This window comes from Amblyomma mixtum, chromosome 7, assembly GCF_055824585.1.
Source record: "Amblyomma mixtum isolate Tamu chromosome 7, ASM5582458v1, whole genome shotgun sequence".
In the NCBI taxonomy this organism is placed as follows: domain Eukaryota; kingdom Metazoa; phylum Arthropoda; class Arachnida; order Ixodida; family Ixodidae; genus Amblyomma; species Amblyomma mixtum.
The window spans coordinates 39,323,811-39,346,476 of NC_143018.1; the positions used below are offsets into that span (position 1 = coordinate 39,323,811).

The 22,666-nt window shown below is 52.1% G+C and overlaps 3 protein-coding genes across 6 annotated transcripts in view; 1 reads left to right on the forward strand and 2 right to left on the reverse strand.

The window, feature by feature from the left end:
* The window catches only part of AdamTS-A (ADAM metallopeptidase with thrombospondin type 1 motif A), a 394,663-nt gene that overhangs the window by 283,487 nt on the left and 88,510 nt on the right, over window positions 1-22,666 (forward strand). The window lies entirely within an intron of this gene.
* Window positions 3,496-15,111, reverse strand: LOC149335740 (uncharacterized). Its single transcript, XM_089552343.1, has 6 exons — window positions 13,862-15,111; window positions 11,565-11,686; window positions 10,077-10,378; window positions 9,155-9,426; window positions 5,045-5,124; window positions 3,496-3,882 (listed from the first exon to the last, which is right to left on the reverse strand). The coding sequence occupies exons 1-6, from the start codon at window positions 14,054-14,056 to the stop codon at window positions 3,714-3,716; spliced, it is 1,140 nt and encodes a 379-aa protein (XP_089408469.1). The 5' UTR covers window positions 14,057-15,111; the 3' UTR covers window positions 3,496-3,713.
* Window positions 16,245-22,655, reverse strand: LOC149335741 (uncharacterized). The gene is made up of 5 exons (XM_089552345.1): window positions 20,441-22,655; window positions 20,191-20,276; window positions 19,005-19,279; window positions 18,089-18,261; window positions 16,245-16,635 (listed from the first exon to the last, which is right to left on the reverse strand). Exons 1-5 carry the CDS (start codon window positions 20,660-20,662, stop codon window positions 16,621-16,623), a joined length of 771 nt encoding a protein of 256 aa, XP_089408471.1. The 5' UTR covers window positions 20,663-22,655; the 3' UTR covers window positions 16,245-16,620.

Here is a 22,666-nt window from a genome sequence, read left to right on the forward strand (position 1 = left end):
GTGGTCGTGGCCGTGAACGACTCAGGTGAAACATTAACGGCCGGTTCGGTCAAAACAAAAAACTCAGGGACAGCGGAGGAGGCGGCTATCGCCATGGCAATGGCCAGCACCAAAGCAGTCACCATAATTAGCGACTCCAAGGTGGCTATCAACAATTTTGCGCGGGGTATGATCTCCCAGGAGGCAGAACGAATCCTAAGAGATAAAGACTGGGACCAAAGAGAGGTGGAACTAATATGGGTGCCGGCACACTCGGGGAACAGGGGAAACGAGTTGGCTCACAGTATAGCTCGAGGTTATGTCAGCCGAGCAGTGAGCCGGGTTGAGTCCCCAAATTTCACGAGAGATGCTTGGTTTCGTGGTTTGGTTTGGTTTCGTGGGGTTTAACGTCCCAAAGCGACTAAGGCTATGAGAGACGCCGTAGTGAAGGGCTCCGGAAATTTCGACCACCTGGGGTTCTTTAACGTGCACTGACATCGCACAGTACACGGGCCTCTAGAATTTCTCCTCCAAAGAAATTCCAGCCGCCGCGGCCGGGATCGAACCCGCGTCTTTTGGGTCAGCAGCCGAGCACCATAGCCACTGAGCCACCGCGACGAGAGATGCATTCATATCATTTCACGAATACACCAATCAGTTTAAACTGGAAAGGAGGATCTATCCGCCACCAGACAAAAAGCTCGACAAAAGCCAGGAGGTAACGTGGCGTCGGCTCCAGACGCGAGCCTTCTTTAGCCCGTCGAGACTAGCACACATGTATCCAACACAATACAACGCTACTTGCAAACAATGCGGCGAGATAGCCGGATATGACCACATTTTATGGAGCTGCAAAAAGGCGCCGCCACCGGCGGACCTACTACCAGTCCCTTCTCTAGAGCGGTGGGAGGCTATACTGGCCAGCTCAGACCCGTTGACGCAAGTCCGGGCCACTGAGTGGGCTCACAAGGTCGCCAAGAGCCATGGGCTCGAAGCCACCTAGTATAATGCCCACTAGGGCTCAATGCTGACAATAAACGTTTTCCAATCCAATCCAATTGAGGAAAGGAAATTACGCAGTAATTCTCTGCCATCTCGGTGGACACCCGAGCCGCACAGTAAAGCATTTCATGCTTAAATATTGTGGCATGTATGTGCTTTTTGCACGCGTTATTAGAAATCGGAAATTATAATTCCATGCATTATCAAACGCACAGCCCGACTGATATCTTGATAAACATTGAGAAGGCACTGGCAGCAGTTATTTTTTGTGACTCGTTTGGAGACCAACCGGCGCTTGCATGCCGGTCGCGTAGGAGGGCTTAGAGAGTCTCGTTAAATCTCGTTAAGTCTCGTACGGTGCCCGGATGTTCTCGTTTCAGAGCCCGGATGATGGCTCTCGTTCTCGGCGTGACGTCACCACACTGCCGACTACGGGAGCTAAAAGCATTTCATGCTTAAAAGGCGCCCGTGTACTGTGCGATGTCAGTGCACGCTAAAGATTACCAGGTGGTCGAAATTATTCCGGTGCCCTCCACTACGGCACAACTCTCTTTTATGCGTTGCATATTGCAATCACTCAGTTCAGCCCTTGGGCGCGGCCGGGCAGCCACCAAACCACGTGACGTGACGTCACGACAGCCGGAGGAAAAGCTGGGCACCAACTCGCGCGGTCGCGCGCGGCCGCAGCCACCACCTGACTCCCGCTCCTCCCGCTAGGGGCGTTGCGCCGGCGCGTGACGTCACGGAGGAAAAGCTGCTGAGAAAATCGAGTGCCGCCAAGCAATACCTCGCGCAAAAAGACCGCGCAATATGCAACGCATTCTTGGCTTAACCAAGCTAAGCCTGGGCATCTTTTTTTCTTCTATCACTCCCTCCTTCCTTTTGTCTCCGCGGTGGCTCAGTGGTTATGGTGCTGGGCTGCTGACCCGAAAGACGCGGGTTCGATCCCGGCCGCGGTGGTCGAATTTCTATGGAGGAGAAATTCTAGAGGCCCGTGTGCTGTGCTATTTCAGTGCACGCTAAAGAACCCCAGGTGGTCGAAATTTCCGGAGCCCTTCACTACGGCGTCTCTCATAGCCTTAGTCGCTTTGGGACGTTAAACCCCATAAACCAAACCAAACCATCTTCCATTACGGCCCGGTTCAATTGTCCACCGAGATTCGGGACGGAGACTACTCCATTTCCTTTCCTCAAAAAAAGACAACTTACCAATTTTTACCGCCCTTTCTCGTTGGCTGAAGCGGTGCCACGAAGGGCAGGGGCGGGAAATTCGAAGGACGGGAAAAAATGGATTCTGGAAGAAATCGTTATATTATCCCGACCCAGCTTGTGTGCTTTCTGGCACCCTGTGTCCGGTATAAGGTGAGGGCTCGTTCAAAGCATTTTTAAGGCGAAAGCCTTTAATGCCTCATCGTCGTCGACAGGAGGTTGTGCCAGCAGAGGTGTCACGCTTTTGACGGGTGTCCACCGAGATATGTGAGAATTCCTTTCCATAAATTTCCTTTCCTCAAATACCATTTTCGCACCTCTTTCTTCTTTATCTCCCACTTCCCCCGTTCCTGTACGGTGTGGTTCAGGTGTCTAGCGAGATAACAGAATTACTGCTCCATTTCCTTTCCTCAAAAAGCGTTGCGTTCAAAGGGCAAGACATCGCGCCGAACGGGTGTTGGCGTTCCGTGGACTCCCTGGCAGCGCTACAACACGCTGTCGCGTTCCACTCCTAAAGGCAAAGATGAAGGTTAAAGATTGACAGTTGATGCACCGACAGAATGTGAAAGGGTATAGTCGCTCACTTTACACTTGGCAGCATTCATTGCTACATGCGCAACAAACGCGCAGCCGAATGCAGCGGTCAGGCTTTCGCCTTTAAACACTTTGGTAGCTAAAGTTCCTCGTAATTTTTTCTGCTGTACAGTGAAGTAGCAGCCCCGTTTCAAGACGTAGTTGCCTGGTACCACAATTTTCGCATAAACTGTTTTGGTCACGTTGTAACGTTTTGGAAACAAGCGACTGGCTGGTCCTGTCGCTGTACTTAGGTTCCCATCGGCATTTTACCAGTCATGGTGTTACCTTTTCTATTAACCAGCGCTCGTATCTGGTCATACTTCTACCTGGCATCCAAGACTGTGTCCTCCCACCGGAAAGGGACTGCCCCAGACCACCATCCTCCCCGTGCCTGCTCGCGAGCACAGGATTTGCGGTAGCACACAGCTTGCCTCATGAATTCAATAGAAGGAACGCCGACCAAAAGGTTGTTTAATATGGGGCACCGCGGTCAAGTGATCAAGGCTTCATCAAGGAGTGATCAAGGCTTCCGTTTACGGAAGCCGAAACGTCTTCGTCTTCATATGAAACAGCAACCTTTTGGTCGGCGTTCCTTCGATTGAATTCATGAATCTTCTTCCCGACGAGACGAGTTTTCGTCGAACGTTAGATTACAGCTTGTCTCCCGGGCGGAAAGGCAGCCCGGTCGTGCGTCGGGCTGACCGTCTGGCGAATGAACGAAGGCGAGTGTTGCGTATCATACGCGTTATATTTGCAAGAATACCTAGATAAAAAAAATCGGACGAGCCCGCGCTGCTGCTCCCCGCGAGCGCAGCCCTCTTCCTCCGGCGTGCTGCTGGCGCCTCGAAGCGGCTATACTACGAGTGCCGTCCTGGCGACGGCCGCGGCACTGCACACGCTGGCACGTGGCCGCTGTCGCCACCGGCGCTGCGACTTGGAGGCCCGCTTTACACCTCCTGGACGTCGGTGGAGGCCTCGGCCCCGCCGACGATCTCGACCACGTCGGTGGTGGACGTGGTCGGCGGGGACGAGCTTGAGACGGTGTTCCACGACGGTGGACGCGGCGCTGGGGTTGAGGTCACTGATGGCGACCCCGCCGTATCGGACGCCGTGCGACTGCGAGATAAAAATAGATTGCTTATCAGGAAAATGGGGCAACCGTCAGTTCTCTGTGGAGTGCACATCGACCATGATGGAGGGTATGAAATAGGGAAGAGAGAGGCTGCCATAGTGGAGGTAATTTACATTAGTGGTGCGGGAGAGGTCCTCTGTCGACCCGAACCCACAGTATGTATGCCTTTGGTTCAACGTGCACTTGCATCGTACAGCGCCCGGGTAAATGACTAGCGGGGAGTAATTGTACCTTAAAGGTGCAGTGAAGAGGAATCTGAAGTCGTCTTTTATATTATATATTATAGTATATTATTATCTGCGAATGAAACTATTTATTCACGGAAACCTAAAAACAAAATAAACTGAAAGCAAAGCCTCCACGGAGCTGGCTGAAAGGCACTCCAACGCGTTGGTCGACTCCGCCCACCGTAAGGGGAGAATTCAAAAAATAAAGGCGGGAGCTGGACGTTAATTTGATTTAATTAGTGAAATCGGCCACACAGGGCAATAAGTCGAAGTTTCTAAGAATGCTCGGAACGTGCAGATCGAGTTCCCGCGGCAAAAAGGCGAGTTCACATTCCTCTTCCCTGCACCTTTAACGGTCGCAGCGGAAGCTGATAGAAGATGGGTTTTGGTGTAATTATTAAACATCAGAACAAAACCACAAAATTGCTGAAATACTAAATATTGCTTATTGGTCAGTTCAATTTAAATTGTATTAAATTACACGTTCAACATGTAAGCAAATTCGCAGAGTTTAATAAGCTTTTCCGTCAAACAGTTTTGCGCACAGGCAGTAGACTGTGCAATCAAATTCGTACAGATTTTGGCGATTCTTTGACGCTGATGCCTAAGCACTGACAGCGAGGTAAAAAGACTGACAAGAGTCTACAAAATAGGGGCTTAGAACTGTCGCACCGCTCGTTACCGCAGTCTTCTGGCGCCACGTGTTACGTCACACCATCGGTTTCGATGACGAACAGTGGGAGGTACCTGTAGAATTTTCTTTGATCAGCTTCGATACTCGCGTTATTATCGTTCCGCGTCATAAGGTCTCCATTCAAAGAAGACAGCGCGTACAGGCAGTAATCCTCTTATGCGAACTGAAAGCAGTGACCGTCGGCGGGGAGCTGTTGGACTAAAGCTGCAGTGGACAGCTGCTTACCTTAAGCCGACGCCGTCGGTTTGCAGGAGCCCGTCGTCCGTCGACGCCAGTCCGCTGCTCGCCGCAAGCTCCTCGGCAGTCTGCGGGTTTGCGCGCGGAGCATCACGAAATCATATCGATTGTCATACCTGCTCTGCGACAGCTACGAACGAGGCATGTTTTGGTACGAGAACTGTGCCATCAAGTACCATTTGTACCACCTGACGTTCGCCATCTAGACCACCCGTCAGCGACGTGCTGATTCAATGCGCTTTGCGACTGTGGCGTTGCTATGAATTTGTTCCGAACAGTGTAGCATTGTACATAGTTTACTATAACGGACGAAGAAACAGTGGCGTACGCTAATGAATATTCGTTAATGCCTTAATTGCGTGGCTTTATTGAGAGGTGTCAGTTTTATTCATGCCTTCATAAGGACGTGTTTAGTGTTCCTTTATCAGGGTTGCGAAGTGACTAAAAGGCAAGCCACACTGAAACCTCATTGTGCCCTGCAAACAGCGTGTGGTTTCGCGTTGCTGAATACAGAGAATCGCTATTTAACGCAACGCCTTTTGTTTTGTCTCATCGCCTTATATTCACCACATATATAAGAGAAAGGCCACACTAGGTTTAATGGTGTACACGGAACAAAAACGAACGCGGCGGTTTGAACCTGCAGATTGGGCCTAGACGCTCTACCGACCACGGAAAACAAACGGCCCCAAAAGGCGAAAAGACGCAATGTGCGAAAGTTCATGAAGGCCAGTGTATTTGCGACGGCTGCAAAGTTGCAATGGAAATCAAATACTGAGCAGCATTTTAGCTTCGCTTAGTTTTGCCTCGCGTCACATCTCCTAGCCGTCATGGTTCGCGCACTTCATGGTGTGGGTGCCTCGGTGCGGATGGATCAGAACACACTGTTCGAACTGATTTTAGAAAGCTACATAGACTGGTTGCGCTTTGAGATCAAGGCGTCACAGGCTTAACTTCCGCAATGCATGTCGGAGCAAGTGGCCAGAGCGGGAGGGGATTTTAAAAAAATGCGCAAATTTCGGCAATGCTTCTGGCCCCTATGCCGCCGGTTCGGCTCATCTACAGGCTTCTCCTGCAGTATTATGGGCGCGCTGAGGCACATAGCTGGAATTATTCCCTGCTAGTGCGACAACTAGGAGCACTTCGCGACGTTTCGCCGTATGGCGGGCCGAAGCGGCCGTCGTACCGGTACCGCATCCTCCCCATGACTGGAGGCTCATCCTCGAATTCAGCATGAGACGCATCGCCTAGCTCATATAGTAACTTATTACCCTTTTACCCTTTTATTGGTCCTCTCAAAAAAGAGGTAAAAAAACAGAAAAGAAAGAGAGGATGCCTGGACCAGCAATGCTTTGCCAGGCTTAACCCAGTCCCTTCCTTAAAGAAAAACAGCAAACAATTGTGTGTCCTCACAACACGCTTTCCTGTAGTATTTTGTGACCTGCCAACCTAAATTCTTGTTGTAACAAGATTTTCTGTAGTACTGCGCAGTGCCCTGGTTTGTTTGGTTTATGGGGGTTTAACGTCCCAAAGCGACTCCGGCTATGAGGGACGCCGTAGTGAAGGGCTCCGTCAATTCCGACCACCTGGGGTTGTTTGACGTGCACCGACATCGGACAGTACACGGGCCTCTAGAATTTCGATGGAGGCGAAACTGTCGTAACCACAGAGCCGGTTCTTTCGTGACAACAATTATCTTCGTAGTACGACAGAAAAATTTGCCGTGACGACAGGACGACTGAATTTTGTCGTGTTTTGGGCCCGTTTATGTCGCATTTTTCTAGAGGGTTGCCTATAACGTCCTCAGGTCGGAGGTCAGAATATACCGCCAACCCTAGAGTGCCTTAAAGGGGTGGAGACACCAAATTTGTGGTTCGCGCGTTCTTAGTTGCAAACGTTTCTTATGGCTCCAGGAAGCATGATACACACTCAAAGATTCATATATTCACAGTGAATAATTTATTATAGCATTTTTAGGTGAACGATTTTCGGTTTCGGTTTCGGAACGCCGAGTTGTACAGTGACGTCACAGAGGGGGAAGATCAACTGCTTCGCTTGGTCACGTGGGCCCACAAAAGTTGTGACGCACCTACTGCTGCATCGTCTGCTTTCCCACACACGTGCTGACCAGCGCATATGAAAACAAACAACTGCACGTCTATATAGTCCCAGCAGCTCGGATTCTGACAGATCTGATTGCAACGAGTGAGGACATCGACTTTTTTTTTTGTTCGCACGCTAATATCGCCTTCGCGGGTTCGCGTGAGGATGCGAAACACTTTGCAAAATGCCAGTAAGCATCGCTGCGCCGCTCTACCCAAGCTGCGCCCACAACCGGTGTCACACTTCGCTGCCGTGCAGCAGTACCTGAGCGCTGCTTGGGATGGTGTACAAATATCACAAGAAAAGACAAGATCGCCTTGTTATCAGAACTGCCAGCTATACTCGAGCAGCGACAAGCATGTCTGCTTATGTTGGGAGCTTTCGGCAACGGCACCGCTCGCGGGCGCTCCGGGCGACGAGCTCTGCTGCTGCCTGGCTGCCGTGGTCGTCGCTAGGCCTATAGCCTGTTTAGCAAGCGGCAGGCGCTTCGGAAGTCGCCTGCGCTATAATAAAAGGCCTACTTTTCACAAATAGCTGTAGTGTTAACAGAATCATCTCACAATAAAATAATAGTATGGTCAATCTCCTCGACGCCTTCGGCAGCGGAGCTAGCGGGCGCCAGGCGAGCCGGACCCCGACGTCGCGCCAGCGGCAGCTGCTAGGCGCGGTTGTGAGAAATTTGCTCATATCACAGTTGTTACTTCTACTAGCAGCTCAGTATTGGTCAGCGATCCTCAAAAATGACACTTTTTTCACATTTCTTGTCCCATGGTTTATTATTTACGTCAAGAACACTCTTTAGCTCGCTTTTATGACGTCGGCAGACGGTATCCAGGCTGACCTACCGGCCGGCAGACTCGGCGTACTTCACGTCCGCACAAGAAAATACAAAACAGCCATGCCACCAGAAAGGATGCTTTCTAGATTCGAGATACGACAGCATGCATCTGTGCTAAAAGTGGATCTTTCGGCAGCGACACTGCCTGCGGCAACGCCGGCCGACGACCTGCGCGCTGGTCCCAGACTGCCCTAGTCGTCGCTAGGCCTAGCTGCTTTCGATATCGACTCCGCAGCTGAGGGAGCTTCGGGACTGGCCAGCGCTCAGAAACGTGCTCCGCTCGGCACCCCTTTACTGTGAACTCGTCCCATAATAAAAGATATGCTCGATTTCCACGACGTCTTCAGCAACAGAGCTAGCAGACGGCAGGCGAACCGCACCAGGTAGCAGCAGCACAAAACCGGCTATGGGATGAAATTTGCTTGCATCGCAGTCATCACTTCTACCAGGAACTCGGTATTTGCCAACGATCGTCACAAACGATGCATTTTTGATATTCATATATCCCAGGGTTTGCTATGAACGTGAACAAACAATACAATCGCGTTCTTCAGATGCCGGCGTTCAGCACGAAGACTGGCGCAGGCCGCCCGGCTCCAAGGAGTGCGCCCTATGTCATCATGACGCTGCCGCTCTCCGCGCTCGCATTGGCTGCCGCTTCCCGTCGTTGTTGCCGCGAGCGGCCCGCCGTTGACATCTAGCAGGCCGGACGCAGGCAACGAGCTGCAATCGGACGTTGCGACGCTGTTCGCAACGGCGCGCCGCAAACCGAGCGAGTGGCGGTTAGCAGCAAACGCGGCTCGCTGGTGCGTCGACTGCGCTCACGCGGCTGTGCCCCGCTCATCGTACGTCACTGTATTTTGGTATGACGTCACTAAAACTTTATTTTTCTACACCCCTTGTGACGTCATGGTTGATGGCGCTAGCGAATGGGTCTAGGTCGTGAGAGTGAGCATTTAGGTAATCTTTGGAACCGAATTAAAATATTTTTTAAACGTTTGTTGCGTCCAACACCTGGCAGTGACTGCCCTTGCATACATAGGAATCCCATAGCAGGCTTTTTATAGCTTCAAAATTTGGTGTCTCCACCCCTTTGTTTACTGCAGTGTAAATCAGCTCCTTAAGCGAGGAAACAGAAACAATGGAAATAAGGATACCCGCGCCATCGCCGTGGCGACCACAGTTGTGGTCACCGTCGTAGCGGCCACCTCAGTCGTGGTCACCGTCTGGGCGGTGGCGGTCACGTGCGTGCTGGCCTCGGTTGTGGAGGCGGCCGCGGTCGTTCGCTGCGCGAGCGTAGTCGATTCGCTCTCGCCGCGAGGTGCCGTGTTGCGTGGAACGCCGGTGGCCGTGCGAGTTGACGTACTGGGCCACGTCGACTCCCGAGTCGTTGAAGTCTCGGGAAGCGCCCTCCGGTCGTCGTCGATTCCTGCGACAGACAGTTACATCATCATCAACCTCACTAAGCCCACTGCAGGGCAAATCTCTCTCCCATGTCTCTTTCCAATTAACCCTGTCCTTCGGCACTTGCGGCCATCGTATCCCCGCAAACTTCTTAATCTCATCCGCTCACCTAACTTTCCGCCGCCCCCTGCTACGTTTGCCTTCTCTCTTGGAATCCACTCCGTTATCCTTAAGGATCATCGGTTATCTTGCCTTCACATCACATGCCCTGCCCAAGCCCATTTCTTCCTCTTAATCGGTTGGAGTAAATGGTATGGGAGCCGGCGAAGCCTTATTGCCAGGCGGCGCACTGCTACTTCTCTGACATGCTCTTAATCAGTAAAAAAATCTCGTCGATACTTCTACGTTCCGCTAACACAGGCGTCGACGCACGATTCATGTGATCTGGCAACGCTAGGGCGTGTACATATGTAACGTCTATGCTTAATCCAACCCCTTACTTCTGATAAGACCGACTCAGCGACGTCACGGGCGCTTGCCAACGGTGGGGTTGGTGCCGCGCATTTAAGCGTCCAGGATTGTGGAGCCTTAATTGCTGGCCCCATCTGGCATGATACGAAGTGCCAAATAAGCGGCAGCTCCTTGTACTGCTATAGACCGGAAGGACCCGCTTACGGATGTCCTCTCGCGGCGTCTGCTCGGCCAGTCCGGCGACGACGTGGACGCTGTGGCCCGTCAGGTCTTCCTCGGTGTCGGGTGGCGTGCGTACGGCGGAAGGTGGCGCTTTCCTGCTGCTGGGCCGGCGGGGACCCGTGGTGCCTCTGCTCTGGGTGACGTTGGCAGTCTTGGTGGCGTTCGCCTGCTTTACAGGCGCCACCTCAGGCTGCTCCTCGCCGGAGGCTGTCACGGTGAGAGCCACCAGGGCGACCACGGCCATCACTGCGGCGACGGCACCCACGCGGCAGAGCGGGGCCTTCCTGCATGCCGTATACGTCGTCGTTAGACGGATAGAGAAACACTCGATCGAGGATACTGGTATTGTAGAGGACCCTGCTAGTAGCGGTACCGTCAGTAGCGTTTGTCCCGTCTATAGTCCTTGTCCTTTTCGCTGTACCTTTCGCACAGCCCTGACACATGTAGAAAGAAAGAGTCCTGTACATGGTCCTCGTCCATGCAGCTTAGATGAAGTTGCGTATGCTGAAATGAGTGCCCAACGCTTTGGTGTCGGGGACACATCTGGGTTATGAAATTCCACTCATTCGTGGATCGTGCGAAGAGCAGGCATGGATCTTATTATCGGTGATGGGGAAGACTAAGCTAGTGATTATAAAGAATTCCGCGCCTCACGAATTACATGAATCAGCTGCCACTCGCCAATGTTTCCGTGTTGCTGGACGTTACTCTTCACGTAACGCTTGAACCGTTTTCATCAGGAATATGAAGGGAACAACAGTGCCCCATGAGGGGAGGCCGACCATCTACCGCTGGAAATTTGCTCTTTTCAGCAATACAGGGCAGGAATCTGTATGGAGGTGGCTGTTATGTTGGCTACTTCAGCTGCCGGCATACACCATACTGTATGAAGCAGTGCTGACGCGTCTGTCTAGCGTTTAGTGAATCTGGCTCGGAGTGACCTTTTTCCAGGTTATCTGCTTGAGATTCGGCGTTAAAGCCAAGGATTAACGTCGTTTTCCTCTAGCTATTTATTTTGGTCTCCTCCTGCACTTCAGCAGGTTGCTGACATGTGCAGGAATGGGGCGCTTAATAGGGCCATTATGCATCGGGTTAACCCAGGTTTCAAACAACCACGAGCTAGACTGTTGCGAACAGGTCCGGAGAGTGGCCTTACTTCTATCCGGTTTGTGCCAGGGGTATACAGAAAGCTGTCCAGTGCACCGTGTGACACGATGCTCCGGGAGCACTTGGTGGAAAAGTCCATTGGGTTTTTGAACAAGAGAAGGAAAGGCGCTGCCATATTCTACAATTGATATGTGGAAGTCAGTTTCGACCGCCTGCTCTGTGAAGTACGAGGCTTCCGCACGCTCTCGCCACAGCCCTCGACCAGCCCCTGGGGTCGTTGGAAAATATGGCAGCGCCATTAAACACGTTCGTAAAGAGGTCTTTCTCGCCGTAACTGTATGCAAGGGCGGATCGGATTCTCACCATATGCTCCGCGCCAGAGCAGCCCTCCGTGGCTTGGGTAGAGGGGCTGGCTCCTCTTCCGGGGCTCCCTCCCGGTGCATGGGCAGCTCTTGATACATGGGAAGCCGTTGGTACATGGGCAGCTGCATGTGCAAAAAAATTCGCTGTGGCTTAGCTTGGTTAAGCCCGGTAATTGTGAAAACAATATCCATACCTACGCCATGGTTATACAATCCAATCCAATTCACTCCAATCCATTCCATTCCAATCCAATCCAATGTAATCTAATATAATGTAATCTAATTTAATCCAATCCAGTCCTGTCCACCAGTCCAATCCAGTCCAATCCAATCTAATCCAATCTAATGCAATCAAGGTCAAATAAAGGTCAATGGTGGTCACCGCCGCGGCACAGCAAAGGCGTGAAAGTGCAAGTAGTATTGCTTTCGCATTGCTTTGTATTGCTTTGTATTGCTTTGTATTGCTTTCGCAATAAAAGTGTATACACTGACGTGGGTGCCAGGAAACGTCACAGTGGCACAGATCGGGTGTTTTTTGGCGATGCGAACGAGTAATTTGCATAATCAGTCGCGTTTTCGGTCCCAAAGGTTTAAGGGCACCCCTCACCGACCCCACATCCTCCGCGTGTTAAGTGCGCCTGCGCAAAGATTGTCACCGATGCTCAGAGTATCAGAAAAATCCTGCAGTTAGCAGTGCTTCAGAGAAAAACAACTGGGCTAAAATTCCTAAATTTCTTGTGGACTAACTAGAACGTGCCTAGGTTATGCAAATCACTCGTCTCGAAAATTTGGGAGTTTTGCGACAAACGATTGCCCACAAACTGGAAACCGCTTCGGCTTAGCACCTGACGCCAGAATACTGCATACTCCATGCGATAGTCGGGCGACCTAAAGTGCGTTTTTCGCTTCGGCTTAGCACCTGACGCCAGAATACTGCATACTCCATGCGATAGTCGGGCGACCTAAAGTGCGTTTTTCGCTTCGGCTTAGCACCTGACGCCAGAATACTGCATACTCCATGCGATAGTCGGGCGACCTAAAGTGCGTTTTTCGCTTCGGCTTAGCACCTGACGCCAGAATACTGCATACTCCATGCTATAGTCGGGCGACCTAAAGTGCGTTTTTCGCTTCGGCTTAGCACCTGGCGCCAGAATACTGCATATTCCATGCGATAGTCGTGTGACCTAAAGAGAGTTTTTTTTGTCAATCATCGCAGTGAGAGAAACATTCGTAGCATTGATTTAAAACGCAAAGTACAGGTAAGATAAGGTTCTTTAGATTCGTATTTAAAACGTAACGTATTGCATATGCGCTGCTTTATGATTATTATAATTGGAGGAGCAGCGCGTATCAAGAGGCGTCAGCAGAACAGCGGCAAGCGATGGTTTACTAAAGTCGTATAGTCCAGATCTTCAAGGTAAATGTTTCTTATACAGAACAACTAGGCCGTTTCTGTATACAACGAGAAAAAGTTTAGTTTAGATTAGATTATGGGGGTTTAACGGCCCAAAGCGACTCGGGCTACGAGGAACGCCGTAGTGGAGGGCACCGGAAATTTTGACTACCTGGAGTTCTACGTGTCTGGAGCTTAAATTCAAAAAGACCACTACTGAATAGAAAAATTGGTTTTTGGAGAAAAGAAACTGAGCAGTAACTGTCTCGCGTATCCCGGCGGACACCCTAAATAAAATTCGTTATCGCATGAGGAAAGGCGCAGCATGTCTTACTTTCGATGGACACCTGAACCGCGCCGCGGCGGAAGGAATAAATGGAGTTAAAGAGAGAAGGCACAGTAGTGGAGGGCCCCAGTATAATTTCTTCTAACTTGTTTGGTTTGCCTTATTGAGGTTTAACGTCCCGAAATTTCGTCTTAGGCTTCTGCAACATGCTCCGACATTCTACTAAACACGGACGCGTTTCTCGTTTCGCCTCCATTGAAACGCGGCCGCTGCGACCGCCATTCAAGTCGCGTCTTCGATCTCAGCAGCCGAAGGCGCTAATGCGCTAATAACTGTGCCCAACCGCCGCGGTGGGTCAGTGGTTATGGCGCTCGGCTGCTGACCCGTAAGATGCGGGTTCGATCCCGGCCGCAGCAGTTGAATTTCGGTGGAGGCGAAATTCTAGAGGCCCGTGTGCTGTGCGATGTCAGTGCACGTTTAAGACCCCCAGGTGGCTGAAAATTCCGGAGTCCTTCACTACGGCGTCCCTCACAGCCCGAGACGCTGTGGGACGTTAAACTCCATAAACCATAACCATTGTTCCATCACGGCTGCTGAGCCAAATATTTGGTTCACCTACCGACACGGGCGCAACGGGGTCCGGCTGGACTTGTCTGTACGCGACATCGTCGGGAGGCATATATTGGGAACTCTGCTCGGCCGCCGCGTACTCCGCCGCCGCGTCCTCCGGCTGGGGCGTACTCTCGCTGGAGGAGTCTGAATAGTGCGTCCTGGTAAACGGGCCAGGGAACGGGCCAACCATGACGATGGACATTTTGACCGCGTCTGGACGCCTTGGAAATGCTGGGTGGCTGTCTCTCGTACTTCGGGCTTGGCGGCTGCCGGAATCTGGAGACCTGCAGAGAGTGGTTCGCGCTAGGGCGAGCGATGTTCAAAATGGCGACTGGGCCTTGCTTGCTCGAGCAAGCTCGGGTGCGCGTGCACGTGAGTGCGTGACACAGCACGTGTCAAGGAAGCGATGGCGATGGTGCTGACGAGGAGGAGGAATTTATCGAAGAAAATATTGAAGACTTGCGCCTTGAGTGGAATCTTCAGTCCAAGGCCCCGAGAAGGGAGTGTGTTGAGGATTGAGAAACAGGAACTTTGGTAAAAGCGCGTTGCGCGCACTGTGACGTCACGACCATTTCGACAAATTGAAAAGCGTGACATTTCTGTAGACAACTTCTGCTTACAACGATGAGGCAATAGACACTTTTAGTTGGGCGTACGCAGTAAGCTTCCGAACGCATCGCTTACTGCGTTGCGTACGCTGTAAATAGTGTAAGCAATGTTAAGCCTGGGTATACAAGCGAAAAGGTCCAGTTACTCTTGGTGGAGGCGTTCGGCCGTCCACACACTGCCTGTACGGAGGCGGGGGAGGAGACGCGCGTGTAGTGAATACGGTGCTGTCTTTGAAGGGTGCTTTAGAGGCATGTACTGTGGTGTCCATTCTTTTCGGGTGTACACCAAGATATGAGAGACAGGAATTTCCTTTCCTTAAAAGCAATTTTGAATTCATTTCATTTTCCTTAAGGCCCGAGTACCCGGGTTCGAACCCGACCGCGGCGGCCGCGTTTCGATGGAAGCGAAACGCAAGAGGCGCCCGTGTGCTGTGCGATGTCAGTGCACGTTAAAGATTCCCAGGTGGTGGAATTCATTCCGGAGACCTCCACTACGGCACCTCTTTCTCTCTTTCTTCTTTCACTCCTACCTTCATCCCTTCCTTTACGGCGCGGTTCAGGTGTCCGCCGAGATATGCGACAGATACTGCGCCATTTCCTTTCCTCAAAAACCAATTTAACCTGTCGGCGCAGTTCGGGTATCCACCGAGATATGAGAGAGACAGGCGTCGTTTCCTTTCCTTAGAGGCAATTTTCTTTTCATTTTCCTTCCCTTACGGCGCGTTTCGGGTGTCCACCGAGATATTAGTTCTGGTGCACTGTCTTATTTATATTTCTTATTTATGATATTTTATTTCTTTTCTTTTTATTCTCGTTTCTGTGCTTTTTATTCTTTTTTATTACGGAGTCGGCGGCCACCTGCGCTGCGACGTCTCTCGGTTTCGCGCATGCGCAGAAGTGGCAAATCTGGCCTCCGGCTCACGCGAAGCGCGGTGTTCACGAGCCTAGTGAAGCTTTCCGCTTCCAAACTTTTGTGACCCTGCTGCGGGTCGCCTATCCTTATTCGTGCTACCACGCCTACGCAGTGAGCGTTCCCATGGAGGGCAGTTATTGGCGAACAAGTTATTAGCAGCGCAAAAGGCTTACAAGGGGCTTCTATTTCTCTTTGCTAGAGAGAGGACAAACTCGTGTGACCGGCTGCAGGCTGGCTTCCGACGCTTACGCCACACCACCCGCCATATTTTCCTGGCGCAGTCAGGTCGACACGATCTACTGTGTAGTACCGGCAATGGTGGCGGTTCACGTAGCGCAATGAGTGTCGTAGGCTAGAGGTTCCGTAGCGTCGCCGCCGATTGTAGCAGCCGTCATTTTCGTAGAATTTGGAAATGAAAATCAGTCTTGCCATGCACCAGAAGGCGCACTCTGAAATACGTTGCGAGGTATTCGATAGTTGCGAAGCCGGGGTCATGGGTGTCAAACTCCGAGAGGGACTGTTATGCAGGGGTCGCAGTGTTTAAGTAAAATATTCACCTCTTACTTTCGCCAGCGATTTAAGTGTTCTCCATACTGGCGGAGCCTTAGCGTAAAGCCTAGTCCGAAGTTTCAACCAAGTAAGGGCGCCAGGTAACCGGCGAGGGAAGGGGGTGTCAATTGCGAGTGCAAGATAACGAAACAGTGGCGCAGCTCGTACAGAAGAAAATAGGATAAACAGGTTTTGGCCTGCGAACTCCACTTAGCTCACCCACCTGAGCTGTTGCGCAGTTTTCGTAACACGCAGACACGGCTGAAGCAATGCAGTGAGACTACGGGACACTGCTCGCGTTCAGAGAAGGGAGGCGTGCGTAGCGAATTGTATACATTATATTTCCACTTAAAAACAATAAAAAGTCGAGGAGGACCCACGGCCCCCCTCCGAAAGCAGGGCATCTGCGTCCTGCACGCGCCCAGCCACCTGGCCGCTGAGACAGCCGCAACGTTGTCGTCGCCAGGTGGCCAGGAGATGGTGGCCACTGGACTAGGGCCACGGCGACGCCGCAGCCGTCACCCCGCTGCCGCGACTTGCCTCCCGGGACACGCCTCCTGGATGCCTAGGCGTCTTTCGTGTCCGCACCACCGGTGACCTCTACCGCTGGAGGTCGTCACCTCCCGCGGGGCCGTGTGGTCGACGACGGTCCAGGAGGAAGGGGGAGGGCTGCCGGCCGTGGCCTCTGCCCAAGACTTAGGGGGCCGTCGACTGTAATAAAAAAGGAAAAAAAAAGCGGTTGCGGTATGGTTTGGTTTATGGTTTGGTTTATGGGGTTTAACGTCCCAAAGCGACTAAGGCTATGAGAGACGCCGTAGTGGAGGGCTCCAGAAATTTCGACCACCTGGGGTTCTTTTACGTGCACTGACATCGCACAGTACACGGGCCTCTAGAATTTCTCCTCCCAAGAAATTCAACCGCCGCGGCCGGGATCACTGAGCCACCGCGGCGGCTCGGTGGCGTATCGGGCAACTATATACACGGCTTGGCGTCTGTAACGTTGAGGGCGTTCTGGACGCTGGAGAGACCGCGCGCCCTCCCTGCTACCCTGGCAGGTGGGAGTTATTGGTTGATCGCCAAGACGTTAGCTCACCGAATGAGCACTGCGGCCTATTGCGGCAGTGCCGCGTGTCTGCCACAACATTGTCAGCGCCAACGCATGCAGACCACACTTCTCTCACCACCCCACGTACCGCGGAGCCCTATTAAGGTGTCCACTGACCCAGAGAGCGAGTTATGCGCAATTGCTTTCTTTCAAATCATAGGAGTCTTAAAACGCAGATGGCCTATGGATTCAGTGCCGCGTTTCTGCGCTGCCAGCGCGTGCAGCGCACATCTGTCACTACCGCCACGTAGTTTAAAGCACGACTGAGGTGCCCACTGTCCCAGGGGGGCCAGTTAGGCGCCTTTCCTTTGCTTTGTCTGAAGACCAAATCAAGGTGAAATCCGAAGCACGGTGACCTTGGATTTACCTAGCGTAGTGAGGCTTTCGCTTCAAAAATTTTAATTGCTGGTTCGCTAGAGCGAAATGCACACCTGCAATCGAAAGTTCATAAAACTTAATATTAGCGACTAAGAAGACAAGGTAAATGAAGTGCTGATTAGACGATATGTGCTACAGATACCTTCAGACATTGAAACCAAGGAAAAAACAAGCGCCTAATATTTTTTCTATAGATTGATCTATTAAAATCACCATAAACAAGTTATTCTCGCTTGTAAAGGCACAGCCGGCTACCATGATCTAGCTGGCTTATGAGAAATTAATACAGCCGCGTTGAAACCCGACGTGCTTCCGCATGATTACAAGTTAATGGTAGATAACCGCACTTGTGCCTGCAACAAAATCACAGATATGCAATGAAATGAATAAATTCAAACATTCGAATTAAAAGCTAGAACAGAACAACACATTGCAGCGTTATTAAGTTGCTAACTGCTAGAACAGAACAACACATTGCAGCGTTTATTAAGTTGCTAACTGCTAGTACAGAACAACACATTGCAGCATTTATTAAGTTGCTAACTGCGAGCTTCCCGCTCCCAGTCGGTGCATCTACCTGCTAACCTCAGCGTCCATGTTCCGTAGTCGGACTTATCAACTGTTAACAAAACAACTCTGGCTGCAGTAGCGGACACCGTAGCAAGGAGGAGACGCACGTACCGTCGGGTCGCACCGTGTCTGGGGCGCGGTAGTGTGCTCCCGGTCATCCCCGGCCGAAGAAGTCGTTTCGGGTGTGGGCCGCGGCCGGGCCTCGCGGTCGGACGTCGCGGGTGGGGTCCGGTCCGGAGTCGCCGACGTCTTGGGCAGCCCCCCCCTCCGCAGTTTGGCGCCTTCTGCGGAGGAGAGCGGCGTCAAAAGGAGACTGCAGTGTGCCGTAACAGAACAACCGTTCTGGTACGAAACGGATCATTTAAAGCGCCGATTTTGGGCACACCAGGAACAGGACAGCAGTCGGCCCTTACAAAAAATTATTTAGAGAGTCTCCATAGACTTCTTTCTATTAAGTCTGTCTCTCTGTAGACAAATCCTAGAGAACAGTTCATAGGCAGTACAAATGTTATAGACAGTCTATAGACAAGCCCGCCGCGGTGGCTCAGTGGTTACGGCGCTCGGCTGCTGGCCCGAAAGACACGGGTTCGATACCGGCCGCGGCGGCCGAATTTCGATGGAGGCGAAATTATAGAGTCCTGTGTACTGTGCGATGTCAGCGCACGTTAAAGAACTCCAGGAGGTCGAAATTTCCCGAGCCCTTCACTACGGCGTCCCTCATAGCCTGAGTCGCTATGGGACGTTAAACCCCAATAAACCAAATCATAGATTTATGGCAATACAAGTTAATAGACTTTTTGTCTGTAGACAATCTGCAGACTATGAATACTCGAAAGAAATATCATAGGAAGGCAGTAGTCTATAACAAGTCTATAGACCATTTTTGTACGGGGGAGACAATTGGTTCGTATAACTTCCTAGCAGAACTCTTTCTGCTTTCTGTGTTCGACTCGTCCAGACGCCCAGCCATACCGGCACAGAGCAAGCAGTGTCGCTTGACCCAAGAATATAGAGGGCGCTCTCTCACCGCGGTGCCGCCGTGGCTTCTGCCTGGGCCTGCTGTTGACGCCGTCGGTGCGGTGGCCCGGCCGTTCTTCCTCTTCCCCGGCAGTGGCGGACGAAGGCGGGAAAGGCGACGCAGTGCCGTTGACTCGGGTGGCGTTGGCGCCGCTGACGACGTTCGCCCCCTTCACGGGCGCCGACCCCGGGTGCACCTTTCCGCGCGATGCGAGCGCCACCACCAGCATGGCGACCACGGCAGCCACCAGGGCGAAGGCACAGATCTGCCACAGGAGCTCGTGGCTGCGGCGTGCACGTGTTGGGTCAACGAATGGGCGCGAACCGTAGTGGGCAGAGAAAGCCGGCAGACAGACGCGGCCGTCGAGACAGTCGCGTCACCTCTTGCCTCAGCACTGTACGTTCTAAGCCAATAGGTCGCTCAGCACAGAAGGCGACGCACTGAAGGCGATACGCAGGAACGACCGTGTACTGCACGATGTCAGCGCACGTTGAAGGTCCGCAGGCTGTCGAAATTCATCCGGATCCCTCTACTTCCTAGATTTTTTGCCTCACGGCAGGGTTCAGGTTCCCACCTAAACTAAGAAAAATTGGGTCTCTCTTCCGACAGCCGATTAAATGCCCACAAGTAGAGTACGGCTGCAAAAAAAAAATGTATCGGGGTGTAGCATTGCTATAAGCACAGCATATTGTGCGAAAGCACGTTTTTGAAGCGAACGCTTCACTATGCGAGGTAAAGCCAGTTTCGCGCTGGCCCCAAGTTTCACCTTCGAATGACCTTATCTTCGAAAGCAAAGGAAAGGCGCATCACTGCCCACCTGGGACAGTGGACACCTTAGTAGCGCTTTAAGCTACGAAAACAATTGAGCGGGAGTTTCGAAAGCAAAGGAAAGCCCCCCCCCCCCCCTTCCCCCCAGCGCGAATGAGCCCCACCGCGGAGGCAAAATGAACGCTCCGCGCGCGGCACCAGGGTCCTGGGCTTTAGTAGTACTCAACAGTGTTCAGTTCTATGGAAGTCCACGCGCTACTAGACAGGGAAATTTACGGCTAGTTCAGCTCAGTGCTGCAAGCTTGCAACGTGTGGCAGCTGAAACTCAGACAAGCTTGGCCAACACAGGGCTATTTGTTTGCCTAACTGTGCGGTTGATTGTACCAGGCAGTGCTGAGGCCACTCGTCATGGATTAAAAGTTCTCACCATCTGCGCTTCATCGCCGCGATCCATGGCTTGGGCGACGACGGCTGTGAAGGCGACGGCTCGGGGTACGTCGGCGGCGCAAGGGGCTGCGTGCAAAGCGGGAGGCGCTTAGTCACGGCCGTTCAAGCTACGGCCACTTGCAACTGTCAGTTTTGGAAGCGCCGTGTTAACGGCTTGCGTTTACGTCACAGGCCTCCACTATTCGACCTTCAAAAGCGTTAACCCTACTCCGAAGGTTTAGTCCACGTACCGGCACGAGAGCAGCAGCGGAGTCGAACTGGCTGTACACGACGCCCTGAGGTGGTGCCGGCTGGGAGCTCCGCTCCGGCGTCCGAGGCTGAGACCGCGGCTGCGGTGGCGCGGTGGGCCTCTGGCGCCCCTGGGACCGGTCCTTGTAACTCTCGCTGGAGGAGTCCGAGTAGTGCGTCCTGTCGAACGGGCCCGGGTACGGGCCCACCATGGTGATGGACATCCTAGCTGCTGCTTCTTTAGTCGCCTCTTTTGAATCTTCGTGGGTCGATCGGGCTCTGGCGTTAGGGCTAGCGGCTGTCGGTGTCGGGAACCCCGCGAGACACGTCCTCCAAGGCTGGGCGGTGTTCTAAAATGGCGACGGGGCCTTGCCTGCTCGAGCAGCTCGAGCGCGCGTGCGCACGCGACGGCACGAGGCTTTAGGGCGTGCGGGGCAGCCGATTGCGATGGTGCTGGGGACCGTTTATCGTTTCACGTGACCAGTGGCAGTCTGGTGGTGGCGGCTGGTGTTCCGTTTTACGTGACCAGAGGTATGCGAAAACGGGACAAGTAGGTGCAGAGCGAGCTGAATTAAGAGATCAATTATCAACTATCAATTATCACTTATTAGCTGAATTATCACCTTGAACCTCACCTTAAACCACTTTCTGCCGGGGAATAAATGTTTTCCACTCCAATACAAAAAATCAGCTTAGTGGCTACTATGTAAGATAGACATTTGGCGATGAAGGGAAATAGAAATGACGATAGAAATCATGGGGTAAAACTGGAGTACAGAAAACTGTCTTCATTAGGGTATAGACATCATACCTTACACCATACATACATGTTACCCCGCCGCGGTGGTTCGCAGACTTTGGTGTTGAGCTAGTGATCCCAAGGTCATGGGTTCGAACCTGGTCGCGCCGGCCGCCATTTCGATGGAGGCGGAATGCAAAATCGCCCGTGTGTTGTGCGATATCTGTTCACGTTAATGATGGACGTTAAAAATACCATACCCACGGCATACATTCACTTTGTAAAGAAAGCTGAGACAAATCTGCGGGGTCGCAGCTTAGTAGTAAGGCCCTCCATTGGTCTTTCGACTTTGTGTCGTCCCTCCCGAGAAGCGTGAGAACATTCCCAGAAAACGCGAGTTTCTCGACTAGCGCACAAATAAGGTTCTGCGGTCGTTATTTCTTTCGCTCGTGGGATCCTTGCGACTTACCCGAGGCATATGAAACCTTACTGGCACTTCTTTCCGGGATGCGTATTCGCCAACTGCAGCCTGTACAGCCACATGGCTTGAAACCACGGTGAATTGATCACGGTGACTGAAGATTGTCACTACGGCTTACCTAAAAGGGATAATAAATCCTATTAAACGGCGTTATATGGCACTAAGCATCACGATTTGCGACCTAAAAGGGAAAAAATGGAAAAAAATGAAAATAAAAAAACAATAAAATTACAGTACAGAGAGCGGAGTCGAACGGCCGACCTTCCATACGCAACACGTGGCTCTAATCCACTGCGCCATAGCGGCGATGTCAAGCCGTCGTTCTGAATGAATATTTATAACCAGCCTTAATGTGGCTGCTACCTGCCGGTGGGCGGCGCTGTCATCGCTGGTTGTACCGGCTGCATTTGGCGAACACGCTTCCGGGATGGTGGTGGTGAAAAACATTTTTAATACTCAGAGAGAGTTTGAGGGTCCAAAAACCCCGCTACATGGTCGGTATCCTTAGTCCGGGACACCGCACCACGAGGCCCCGTCTCGCGCCCGCTTGACCAAAGCCCTTAGGGACTCCAGTGTGGAGCAGTTGAGGAGGGCAGTCTCCCATGCCTCTCGGGTGGGGGTGGGGGAAGGTGAGGATTCTGAGTACATGCCCACACCATGCGAGGCTCATCGCGGGATACGTGCTGGCGAACATGGCAGATTATAAGTCAGGGTAGCCATAACTTAGCTGGCCAAACTCAGCACTCCAAGACGTTCCTAGGTACTCCCGTGCTTGCTTGCAGGTGTTTACTTGAGTCGACACTGTGCCAAGTAGAGGTTTCACCTTAGTGGCAACCCCGCTGTATTGTGCGAGAAGAGCTGAGCAGCTGCGCCGGAACTATATCAACCACATGTCTTCGACATTGAGACTCAATACCTGTATTGCAGTGCCGTATAGACCTATTCACTGTCAACAGCTTGAGCGCGCGTGAGTGTTAGACTACACTGCTCCCGTGCAATAGATGCCTG